Source organism: Branchiostoma belcheri, unplaced genomic scaffold (assembly GCF_001625305.1).
Source record: "Branchiostoma belcheri isolate BF01 breed outbred unplaced genomic scaffold, Haploidv18h27 scaffold78, whole genome shotgun sequence".
NCBI lineage: Eukaryota > Metazoa > Chordata > Leptocardii > Amphioxiformes > Branchiostomatidae > Branchiostoma > Branchiostoma belcheri.
In genome coordinates this window covers 1,080,179-1,092,824 of record NW_017804442.1, presented here as the reverse complement: position 1 = coordinate 1,092,824, position 12,646 = coordinate 1,080,179, and the positions used below count along the sequence as shown (strand labels likewise).

Genomic DNA, 12,646 nt, shown 5'->3' with positions numbered 1-12,646 from the left:
CAGGAACTATAATTGGGTCATCCTGATTTATCAGCGTATAAAACTTTACGTAACCTGGTACATCTGTGTGTATAACCAGTCTTTTGCAAGGACGCGCGTTATGTAAGCTAAGCTATGACGTGGTACAAAATAAACCAATGATAACGGCTGTTCGGACAACCGGCCAACTAACAAACAACGCGCGCAAAACCGTACGGTTTTCTTTGAAGAAGGCAACACACTGAACAGCAAAAGTGAGTGAGTGAGTGAGTGAGTGAGTGAGTGAGTGAGTGAGTTTCTGTTGTTTTCGAATCACCAATGGTCAATATGTCCCTCGAAAAACGAAACGCAAAGAAACGCAGAACTTACTTTTTTCTATTCTACGAAGAGTAGAGAGTACCGTATTAAGTAAATTAGTTGCCCAAAATGTATTGACGGATCGTGTAGTTTTTAAAGGTCGTATTCGCGTATTTAAGGATGACATCCCGTTTATACTTTTCAAATGTCGTGTCAGAAAAGATATCGTCTGCAACGCGCAAAATTTTTATGCGAACATCCATCAAAAACCGAAAAAAACTCCGGGATTCTCTCAGGTGCACTACGTTCTACCGATGTACTATCTTTCCATATTTTGGTAATTTATAAAACAAACGAACAACACCATCACTCTGTCACTTCGCAATAACCTTACACACAAACACCAACTTTTAATATTCATCTGCTGTACAAACATATTCCGCTAGGGCTATTAAACCAGCCCCTGGTTCTTACGAATAGTTCAACCAATGACAAAAGTAATACAAGTAGATTCCAGGTCATTCAGCAACATATCATTAGATAACTAGCATCTACCAGGCTTCGGGAGGCGACTGGAAAGAGTAGAAATCGGCCAAATAGAGAGATAGCATGCCGAGGGAGTTTGTCTGCTGGTAAATGTTCTCTCCCAGCAGACCAACTTCCCCGTGTTATCTCTCTACTTGGCCGATTTCTACTCTTTCCAGCCGCCTCCCGAAGCCTGGTAGAGGGTATTAGATCACACCAGCCAAACCCAATCATTAAACACATGATATTATATATCTCTCGTATATGGCTCCGAAAATACCACATTGTTCAATACATACATAACACATTAGCCTCCATAGCATGCCAAAAAAATGGGGGGTTTGAGGGGTCTTCGTGGTCTTTTGGAGCTTTTATGTGCTATTTTCTGATTGCATATAGACAACATAGCCGGCATGGTTGTTAGAACTGGGCTAGAGCCGAAGACTACCAAAACCCCAGTTCTATAAGCCTGCTACGGAGGCTAATAACACACCATGTTCACTTTTGTGTTGAATGTCTGGACTTAGCCTTACAATAGTACAGAATTCACGAATCTATATACAGGATACATACACAGTTTACGATATAGTATATATATAGATATATAGATAGATATATTTGTGCACATTATACAGTTTATACAAATAGCATGGCTTTCCTCCTATGTGGCTATAACTATCCTAAGTTACTAGCGAAGAGATTTTGTATAAATTCAATCTCATAGAAGATATTAATAATTCTATATCTAGCTTCGAAAGGGACTTATAGCCCCTAAAAATGCTCTTACTGTCGTAGAGCCCGAAGATGACGTCACACGATCCGAGCAATGTACGAAAATATACGAAACAGCCAGTCGACGACGTCACAACCTCACGAACTCTTACCGAAAATGTACGAATATACGTAACGTGGTCTAAATCGAGATTAAAAAAAACCTTACTTGAGAGATTTATTCACTTCTTTGGTCCTCAGATTTCAGAATTATTTTTTCTAAACACCAAGGAACAACGAACTGAACTGATACGGCCTAAGCCGTACCTAATACGGTAAATATATATGTACACCTTAGCATATATTTAGACCAATAGGCACCAAATATCAACCATAAAATACACAAGACGTGTACATAGAAACAATTCTTTTCCATGTACATCTTCTATAAATGCCTCAATGCAAATAGATCACGTTCAAACGTTCTTACAAAATGTTTACTATGCAGTAACGCCCTCTAACGACAACCAGCAGCACTGCAGTAGGCGTTGGTGACTCACATTATCCCATACTATAAATGTTTAACTATTTACAATACAGAGCCACTTACACAACCATACCGCAGTTATCTCCAAGCAGATGTTGTCAAGCAAATCGTGACATCGACGTTTTTTCAAATGATATCGCCACGGACCCGGATGGTTTCGCCTACCAACATCTGCTTGAAGAGTAGAAAATCGCCTTATGACTACATTAGTTTTACTGATATGAATCTATTTATGATATGTTTTACTTGTTGTGGTAAACACTGAAGGAAACGATCCACAGAATGTTTTCCAAAACCCTAGATCTTGAAAAAATAAACCTTTGGCCCAATACAATCTCAAACAAGCTTTTACACTACAAGACAGGTTCCGTACCACCTTATCATAAGGTAGAGACCCACAGGTGGAGATAGTTGGATCACGTCTGCCGAATACCACCAGATATCCTGACAGGAGTAGCTCTTCTGTCGTCAACGCAAGGGAAACGATGGAGAGGCCGTCCAAAAGGACCTTGGTGGATAACTATGAAGAGAGAAACGAGGAGACAGGGCTTCTCCCTCGATGAAGCTACGAGAGTAGCAGCAGACCACACGACGTGGAATGACATTTTGTTGCCTCAAGTGACAACAAACCGTTCCTGAACGAACACGTCGAACCCCCTGTTCTATTTCCTTCTGGCCCTTCCCGCGCTGATGCGGCGGTGTTCGAAATAGAACACGGAGGTTCGACGGGTTCGAAATAGAACACGGGTTCGACCGGTTCGAAATAGAACACGGATGTTCGACGGGTTCGAAATAGAACACGGATGTTCGACGGGTTCGAAATAGAACACGGATGTTCGACGGGTTCAAAATAGAACACGGGTTTGACGGATTCGAAATAGAACACGGATTCGACCGGTTCGAAATAGAAAACGGATGTTCGACGGGTTCAAAATAGAACACGGAGGTTCGACGGGTTCGATTAGGAACGTTCTATCCGTAGTTTGAATATTGGGAACGGTCTACTGGCACAGAAGAGGGCTGAGCGAGCGAGTTACTTGTTGTGGTAAAACGTGTCCATCATATCCAGGAACTCTTCGAAAGTCACCACTTCGACTTTTCCTGCGGGTGGAAAAACAACAACGTGTCAGAGGCAAGACTAGACCTCTCTTGGGCTTAGCCAGCTTAGCGTTGCCGTATTATGTGGCCAAAACCAATGTATATAAACGAGAGAGTTAAACGATTTCGGCGAAGGTAAGGAAAGATAAACAGTGGAATCTAAGAACCGTCAAGCTCGCAGAGAAAAAGATGCGGTTGAACGAAATGAAGAAAGGCAAGACTGAGTGCAGGAAAAGGATGTTTCCACAACTCAGAGCTGCAGAGCACAGTGCGTCATCATCATCAAGGAAAGATAGCGGCTTGTGAGTGTCCAGTCTGAAGAGAGCAGATAAAGAGTGTTGTCCGTTGTGCAAAAGTGCTGCTTATCCAAACTGTGCATCGCAAATTTCTCCTCCTACAGTTTGAGTCATAGAATGTATCACCTCTTCACATGGACTTGACCCCCTGGAAACTTAGGCTTGATACCATGGAGAGGCAAGTCTCAAAATCAACAGTCTTTGCCCCTGTATGGTGTAGAGAAGCAGAGCACAGTAGCGGTTAGTGAGGTTAGTATAGAATAGTTCGGGTAGAGGTTAGAAGTTCGATCAACATAATATATGGGTTTTGCAGTTTGAGTAGAGGTTGGACGTCAAATGTTTAGAAGTGCAGTTAGACACGGGAGAAGTGAAGTAATTGTTTCGTTGTTATATAATGTTATATAATGATTTTACTGAAGCAGAATAACACACATACACAGTAATACACGAAAAGAAGTTAAAGTTTAGAGGGGATGGATACCATTCAAAGCTATAATTGCATGCACGACTTGTCAGTGAGTAAATGTAAAATTTCAAAGATCATCCTAGCATTCAGCATCAACAGTATCTGTGCATGTCAAAGTGTAAGCCATCCGCACAGTTGAACCCTCTTTCTAAATACATCTCAAAGTTCAGAAATCCATTGAGTCCACAGCCTAATATGTAGACGTCAAAGTTTAGAAATAAATCACCAGTACAAACCATGACCAAATACCATGACTAAATTTAAAAAAAAATACTGTTTGAACCCATAACCTGTGTACATGTCAAAGTTCAGAGGTCATGCCCTTACCGTTGGTGTCCACGACCCTCATCATCTCCTTGACCTCAGCAGGTGAAGGTCGATGACCTGCCCTGACCAGGATCCTCCTGACATCAGCAAGGTTGATCAGCCCGTCTCCGTCCACGTCAGTCATCTCAAACTGCTCCTTAAACTCTGAAGCGCAAGACGTGTGTTTGTTTGTTTGTTTGTTTGTTTAGAATAACCGGTAAACAACATTTAGGAGTAACACGGCTCAGTTATGTACAGTACTAAACCGGGATGGATCCCTTCTCTTTTCGAGAGGGATAGTGTCCAAGTGGGTTCTTTTACGTGCTCGAGGTCAAACACAGGGCCTCCGGCTTTATGTCATTTTCCTGACCGAAGCTATATATATCTTCCCATTGACACTAGCTTGAGGAAATAGATGTAAAGTACTAATACAAATGTAATAGCTATAGTCCCCTGCAAATTGTTCATTTGTGTGACAGGGGTCTTAGACTTTAACAAACATGTAGGTCCACAGTATGGTGTAGCTTATTACAGTGTAATATTCGTACAGCAGTCACCCAACGTAATCCAAAACAAAAGAGCCACCAGAATTTAGCGTAAACCGTCATCTCAAACTTTTGGGCTAGCTTATGCCGTAACTTGAACTTGAAATTTATCTTAGATCTGTGGAAAAAAAATCTTATCCCACCGTACCTTGTACTTGTTCCGCGGTGAGCCTACCGTGCCCGTTAGCCTGTGGGCTGGCTTGCCCCTCCTGTCCGCCGATGGTAGTCTCCACAGTGGAGGTCCGGATGTAGGTGGTCTTTCCCGTGTTCGGGTCGTAACTTTCCTCCATTTCATGCGCTACTCGCTCCTCTACAACTACGCCGCCCTCACCAGATGTAGATTCTGTGAAAAAATGACAGAAACAAAGAATGAAGAACTTTTAATGGTTTAAGGAAAAGATGAAGGTGAGAATGGTGGTTTTTCCGGTGTTCGGATCGTAACTCTCCTCAATTTCATGCGCAACTCGCTCCTCTACAACAACGCCACCCTCCCCAGATGTAGATTCTGGGGGAAAATGAATGAATTCTTCACTGAAAATGTGTTAATTGATTGATCTTATAAAAGGATAGGTGAATGAATGAATGACTTAATGAGTGCATTGACATCAGCCTTATCCGCCGGTACAGCTATCCTTCGGTGTGCTGTAACACACGTCCAGCTTTGTATGAATGAATGAATAATGAGTGGATGATGGAGGAATGAGTGAATGACTGAGTAGATGACTGACTGAGTGAAGGAATGATTTATGGACATCAACAGAATCGAATGAAAATGGTCGGATGGTTGTAATTTTCTATAACATTATGATTTACCTTCGTCGTCCGTGTCGACATCCGAGTCCTCGCTGTCGTAGTGTCCATCGTCCCGCGGCTGGGAGGACTTCCTCTGCCACACCATGATGGACGTGTCCATGCCGCCTGGAAAGGGAAAACATATGTTATCAACATGCTCCATTGTATCAATTTTATGTATCAATAATTGTCTAATAATGATCGCGAAAGGCAGACATTCTTCAAGTAATTATACTCATTGACTGAACTGAACAAGAGCGACGCAAATTGGGATGACCTGGGGTTGACGGTAAAAAATTGAGCTAGCTAAAGCTAACCCTGTCTTGTGTATTATTGAAAAAAAGTAAAGATACGAATAGTTCCTAACCTCCTATTGGACTAAATATCTCAGTGATAAAGAACACTTGGCTGCTATTGGTAGTTCTAAGTTTTAGCCACTCTAGATGTTTGGCTTCGAGGTGAACAGTCACAGGCTTCAGGGCATGGGGCCCAATAGGGCCCTGGCAGCAAGAGCTTGTTGAGGTTGTGGTGATTTTTTAAAGACTTTGTTAATAGACTATAGTTAAAGACTTTAATCCTCGGACAATGCCTATGCCAACTTGATAATACCTGACAGTTAGTTACAATTTTGCCACCGAAGGATCTGCTTCGGGGTAATTAACACAGATTCTAGTTTCTCCCACCTGCTGACACCAGGTAGGTGTCGTCATACGTCCATCGCACGTTGGCCACGTGACTGCTGTGTCCCACGTACTTCTTACAGATCGCGTGCTTGCCCTGGGAAATATAGACATGACATGAATATTGTGCTATTTACTTAATTGGTTATTACAATAAAGGTTAGACATAAATCGAGTTGCTTGAGTAACAGTCCTAAGCTAAGGGCATATGCTGGTACAACATCCAGTCACCTCACCATCAACCGTCAAAATGACCTCTTATCCACCCTACAACCGAAGCCATTTATAGGAAAGAGAGAAACCGTGCCACTGGTATAATGGAGTCAGAATGAAAAGGTGAGAGAAAGACAAATACACAAAACAATACTTACCGTTGCGGGGTAGTTGAAGAGCTTGACGAAGCCGTTGTCGTCTCCCGTGGCCAGCAGAGTCTTGCCCGCACCAACAAACAAACAAACAAACAAACAAACAAGCTTACCGTTGCGGGGTAGTTGAACAGCTTGACGAACCCGTTGTCGTCTCCCGTCGCCAGCAGAGTCTTGTCCGCACAAACAAAAAAAAAACACAAACAAGCTTACCGTTGCGGGGTAGTTGAACAGCTTGACGAACCCGTTGTCGTCACCAGTCGCCAGCAGAGTCTTGTCCGCCGACAGGCACGTGGCGTTCACATCGGTGACGTCACTGTACCACGGCCACACCCCCTCCACTTCCGGTCCCAGAACGGAAGTCCAGGTGGCCCACGTGATCCGCTCCAGCTCGGAGGCGGGAATGTTGACCCGCTTGCACCGCGGGACCTCGTAGAACAGACGCTCTTTAGCGCCGGAGTTGGTCTGCAGCAGACGGCCTGAACAAAACACCATCAAACATTATCATCATTAGGTGTTATAATACCTCTTTGCGCGTAATTGACTTCGAAGCCACTTTATGTCCTGACATTTTAATTCATCACTGTTTTTTTTCTAAATAAAAATTATAAAAAAATTATCTTTGAATACGTGTGGTGCAAGTATATCCCTGAAGGCTAGCCTGTAGTACACAATCTCTCGGTATTAGTGGCTGATTGTGCCCCCTCTCAGAGAACTTGTGGTCTTTTACCCTCTACCAGGCTTCGTGATGCGGTTGTAAAGAGTATAAATTGGCTAAATAGACAGATGAAAGAGAACAGTTTGCCGCTCCGAAACTGTTCTCTTAGCGCGGGCTAACTCCCCTGGTATGTTATCTTTATATGTGACCTATGTTTGTTTACGTACCGCTGACGTCCCAGTCCACTTGAGTGATATAGCTAGAGGACCCCCTACATGTTCTAGGGTATCTGTTTGTTTGTTTGTTTATTTGTTTGTTTACTTACCGCTGACGTCCCAGTCCACGTGAGTGATATAGCTGGATGACCCCCTGCATGTCCTAGGGTATCTGTTTGTTTGTTTGTTTGTTTGTTTGTTTGTTTATTTGTTTGTTTACTTACCGCTGACGTCCCAGTCCACGTGTGTGATATAGCTGGATGACCCCCTGCATGTTCCCGTCCGCTTCATCTTGTACACGTTGTACACGTCCACGAAGTTGTCATGAGACGCCACTGCGATGTACTTCCCATCTGCACAGGTACAACAAAAACAGCCGAGTGAGCAAAGCTACAACCTTTTCGCTAAACAGAAAGAAAAACACTCATATAACTAATCTTTAACCGACTCAACGAACAAAACGTCACTAATATAAAACAAAGAAAAGTTTCTAACTTTTAATGAAATAGGACGAAATAGACATCATGCAATTTTCTGATGGACGTTTCGAAAGAAAAGGCAGTATGTTTCAAACTTCTGATCAGACAGACAGAACAACGACTCTTCATACAAATTTTCGACTGACACTTTGAACGAAAAGGAAGTTGATGAAACATCGCGAAATGAATGAAACAGTTACATGCAAGAAATTTATAATTCTATAAAAGCAGAAGAATTTTATACAGAGATATGTAGGAGCTTGCCAACCATACTGTTTGTAGATTGAAAACCCATGCACTCTTCTCTACACAACCTGGACTTTCTAGCGCCTACCTGGTGAAAACTTGACGTCGGAAATTTTCTCCTTGCGGTGTCGGAACTGGGGTGACGCCGCCTCCAAATTTCCGCAGTGAAACATCACAAAACCGCCTGCAAAAGGGGAAACAGAGGGCGCATGCTTAGCGTCACTGGCTTAGTTTTTCAATGCTGGATGTTCGTTTTATCTTGGCAGCAGAACTGGGAAGCCCCTACAACTTGCAAAACTTGATTGCAAGATCCATGGACCAGTAGCACATCCTAGCAGACGTCTATCTAATGTTTTTACGTATATAACTGAGGGGCCCGACTTCTTCTCCGTCAGCTGTCAAGGGGTTCATGTAACGAAAACACATGTTGAAAACAAAGAACGCTACCAGATGTAGATGTAGATATGACTAATGGCTTTGGAACACTTGACTCAGGCGCATTCTTTATCTATATAACGATAGCCATTATGATTACAACCTAAGGGTCATGTGAAACATGAGACACACACACGGGCACACGCACACACACACACACACACACACACACACACACACACACACATACATACATACATACATACCAAAAACAATACCTTCATTTTTGAAAAATAATCTCTTACCGTCGATCATGCCCACCGCTATTAGCTCTCCGTCAGGTGAGAAGGCGCAGGTCCGCGCACCTGTCCGCAGCTTGCGTCCGCGCGTCAGCTGGTTCTGATCCGCCGCCAGGTCCCACACTCGCAGGGTCTTGTCTTCGCTAACCGTCACGCAAAGATGCTTCTTAGGGTGAGTGTCCAGACCCCAGACTTCGTTCTCGAGGTGGGTGCCCGTGTGGCCCTGGGAGGGATGAAGAGAATGAATGACTGAGAAAGTGGAGGAAAGAAGAACAGGTTCCACACTCGCAGCGTCTTGTCTTCGCTTACTGTTACACACAGATGCTTCTTAGGGTGAGTGTCCAGACCCCAGATTTCGTTCTCGAGGTGGGTGCCCGTGTGGCCCTGGGAGGGATTGAGAGAGAGTATGGTGGAATGAATGATGGGATAAATGAAGAAAAGGATGAAGAAATGACGGAAAGAAGGAAGGAAGGAAGGAAGGAAGGAAGAAGGGAAGAAAAGACAAGAATTACGGACGAAAGGAGGGAGGGAAGGAAGGAAGGACGGAAGGAAGGAAGGAAGGAAGGAAGGAAGGAAGGAAGGAAGGAAGGAAGAAAATAAGGATGGCCAAAATGATATCTGATTTTCTTGAAGACTCCTGGCCTCGCCTTAAAGAACATTAAGACAATTCCTCCTTACCTGCACGAGTATGGAGAAGAGCCCGTTGCTGAGGTCGATCTCCAGCACCTCTCCGTTCCTGGTACCGGCCAGGATGCGTCCGTCGGCGGGCAGGACCGCGCGAACCGCCGGGCGATCGTCCAGCAGGACCCCGCGGGAGTCCCGCGTCTCCGAGAACCGGTCGATGTTGTACTTCTTCAGGAACCGCTCAAAGTTGTCGTTCCACTGCAGGATGGAGCCGTCCTTTCCACCGGTAACCACGACGCCCTACAGATAAAAATATTACTGATAAAACAGGTCTAAGCAGATATAGTAGATCCTACGAAAGCCGCTAGGATGGACGTCTGTCACTACGACGACCTGTAAACGAAACATCACAGTTCTAAGCACAAAGTAGTTCCTAGGAAAGCCACTTGGATGGAACTGTCCTTTCAGCTAGTTACCACGACGCCCTGTAGATAAAAATATTACTGATAAAACAGGTCTAAGCACAGAGCAGTCACAAAAGAAGGGTGGAGTCGTCCTTTCCGTCGGTGACCACGACGCCCTGTAGAAAACATTAATTGTGCTTTACACTCTGTATTGACGAAATTTCACTGATAAAACCGGTCTAAACAAAGAGTAGCTAGAAACTACAATATCAGATAGGATGAACCGTTCTTTCCCCCGGTAACCACGTCGCCCTGTAGATTAAAAAAATCACTGATAAACATGGGGTCGTGTGGCATAACGGCAGAGCGTTCGTCTCGGAATCATCAAGAGGTCCCAGTTTTCGAACCCTGCCATGTCGCCGATCTTGTGCCCTTGGGTAATTATAAGGCACTTTACGCGACTTTCATCACGTAAATCAAGTGAAGATATTGTCTGTCCTGTATTTGTTTCTATGTGTGGGGCACAACACCAGCAACAGCTGCCTGTGTCCCACGTGTATTGCACTGTTGCAATTTCAACAAATCAAATCAATTACAAACCTTCTCTGGAATAAATTTGATGGAATTCAGAGGTCCGTTGTGCGCTTCAACCTCCTTCACGAGTTTGTTCCCGCTCCAGACATAGATGTCACCGTTCGCGCCACCGCTGTACACGTCATCTTCGGTACGCCCGAACTCCGCGCAAAGCATGCTGGTCATCTTCCCCACCTTACCGAAGATCCCACGCTTGGACTTGAAGGTGTTTCCTGTGGGACAAATGTGGAAAATGATCAATGAAATAAATGAATGTATATATTTATAAAAAAAAAAAAAACATTTTCTTCCCCACCTTCCCAAAATCCAACGCTTGGACTTGAATGTGTTGCCTGTAGGCCAAATATGGAACATAGTAAACAAACAAGATCGATCTTGATGTTTTCGACAAGACAACGAGAACATTAAACATGTAAAATTTTGATATTTAAGTGTTTGACATGTTTTGTCAAATTCGGTAGGTTATGTTTTACAGTCTAAAGGTTTGACTATGTAATCAATGTAAGAGTTCAATGCCCCCCCCCGCCCCCCCCAAAAAAAATCAACAACATATGGTGTATTCTAATATCTACAATTGAGTTATTTAGGGTAACAACGATGAGAAATTTGGTGGTGATTTCGACATTGCTTTGTAAATATGACCTGTAAGCATCCAAATGTTCATGCCAAGCTAGGAAATGTTGTAAAGACCCATTCTGTTGTACATAGAATAACATAGACGATAAGGAATCGTTGTTATCCATTTCCTTACCTGATCTCGTCCAGAAGTTTATATGTTTCTTGCCGACCGTCACCAGTTTGTTTGGGTTGTGCGGGTTGAACCTGATCTCAAACAGCAGATCCTTACTGCCCCTGTATTCACGTTCAACATACAGTTATTACATACGCTTGTTTTCATTGTCATACCTTACTTTCACTACCCCATCGTTAATCACAGAATCACAAGCACCTGGCAGAAAGTAGCCTGATCTACCAGGCTTCGGCCAAATAAAGAGATTTCATGCCAAGGGAGTTGGTCTGCTGGAGAGAACAGTTTGCCGCAAAATGTACTCTCTAGCGGAGCAACTCCCTCGGCATGTTATCTCTCTATTTGACCGATTTCTACTCTTTCCAGCCGCCTCCCGAAGCCTGGTAGAGGCTAGATAGAACGCACAGCTCGGTGGAGGCTCATAGCTTTTGTGCAGTTTCTCTATATTTCGCCAGAGGGCGCTTATGATACGTACGACTGTGATGTAGATCTTGTGCTTCAAAAGGACCGACAACATTTGAACTTAAAAACACGTGGTTTACCTCCGGAAGATCTGAATTTGTTGATATTTTCGTCTTTACCTTGTGGTGGCGAGAGGAGCGCCGTTCTTCCAGTCCCACAGCACGACGGTGTGGTCGTTATCCAGTCCAACACTCGCCAGAAGTTCGCCATCCCCTACAATAATTTAGAACGGAACGGTCTTAAATTCCTTGCAAGGGTGTCTAGAGCCTTGTGCTGGACTGTGCGTTAAGACAAAGTCGCCAATGTATTTTATGTACGAATTTTGGCCAGACTAAGAGAGAGCCAACTGTCGACTGAAATATCTTTCTTTCTTTGTTCATTTCTGAATTATCTGTAGTAACTTTCCATTACCATTTGTTTGACGTAATATCTTCGACCCACCTAAAACGTGTGTTCAATGTTCGTACCACCTTTATATTTCAAACAACGACAGAGCTGAAAGCGATGTCACCTAGAATGCTAACAGTAACAGCCTGACACCAATATGGCGTCACGTGATATGTCAGCTGACCTGAGAAGTCGAGTGCCGTGACCCCGCGCTGATGCTGACCCTGGAGGGTGATGAGGGTGCTGAGGTCGTTACCGTCCCACACGTGGATGGCCGGGTCCTTACCAACCTGCGGAACAAAATAACAGGTTCTGTATCTGTATCTGTGTTGACATCCAGAGTATGGCGAGTCTACATTATAGTCAGTCAGTCCTTTTGTATCTGTATCTGTATCTATAATGAACCGCCCTACGGCGTAACACTAAGGCCCGCGGTGCGGCGACAGCTGGCTATATTTCACGGCTATATTACACCGTAAGATCTGTCACATCTAACCTTTGTACATCTAAGTGGAACTATCTAGTGATGATGTCTATACTGTACTTGG

General features: G+C 43.9%; 1 protein-coding gene across 1 annotated transcript in view; it reads right to left on the bottom strand.

Moving 5' to 3' along the window:
- Positions 1-4,904: 4,904 nt before the first annotated feature.
- LOC109485711 (echinoderm microtubule-associated protein-like 6) overlaps positions 4,905-12,646 on the bottom strand; it is a 37,320-nt gene continuing 29,578 nt past the window's right edge. Inside the window, exons 22-33 of the mRNA XM_019789376.1 lie at positions 12,283-12,388; positions 11,831-11,924; positions 11,253-11,353; positions 10,508-10,713; positions 9,558-9,803; positions 8,886-9,102; positions 8,294-8,389; positions 7,705-7,833; positions 6,809-7,086; positions 6,246-6,339; positions 5,584-5,688; positions 4,905-5,113 (exon numbers count right to left, since the gene is read on the bottom strand). Of these exons, the coding sequence (XP_019644935.1) occupies positions 4,905-5,113; positions 5,584-5,688; positions 6,246-6,339; positions 6,809-7,086; positions 7,705-7,833; positions 8,294-8,389; positions 8,886-9,102; positions 9,558-9,803; positions 10,508-10,713; positions 11,253-11,353; positions 11,831-11,924; positions 12,283-12,388 (1,881 nt within the window). The remainder of the gene's footprint in view (positions 5,114-5,583; positions 5,689-6,245; positions 6,340-6,808; positions 7,087-7,704; positions 7,834-8,293; positions 8,390-8,885; positions 9,103-9,557; positions 9,804-10,507; positions 10,714-11,252; positions 11,354-11,830; positions 11,925-12,282; positions 12,389-12,646) is intronic.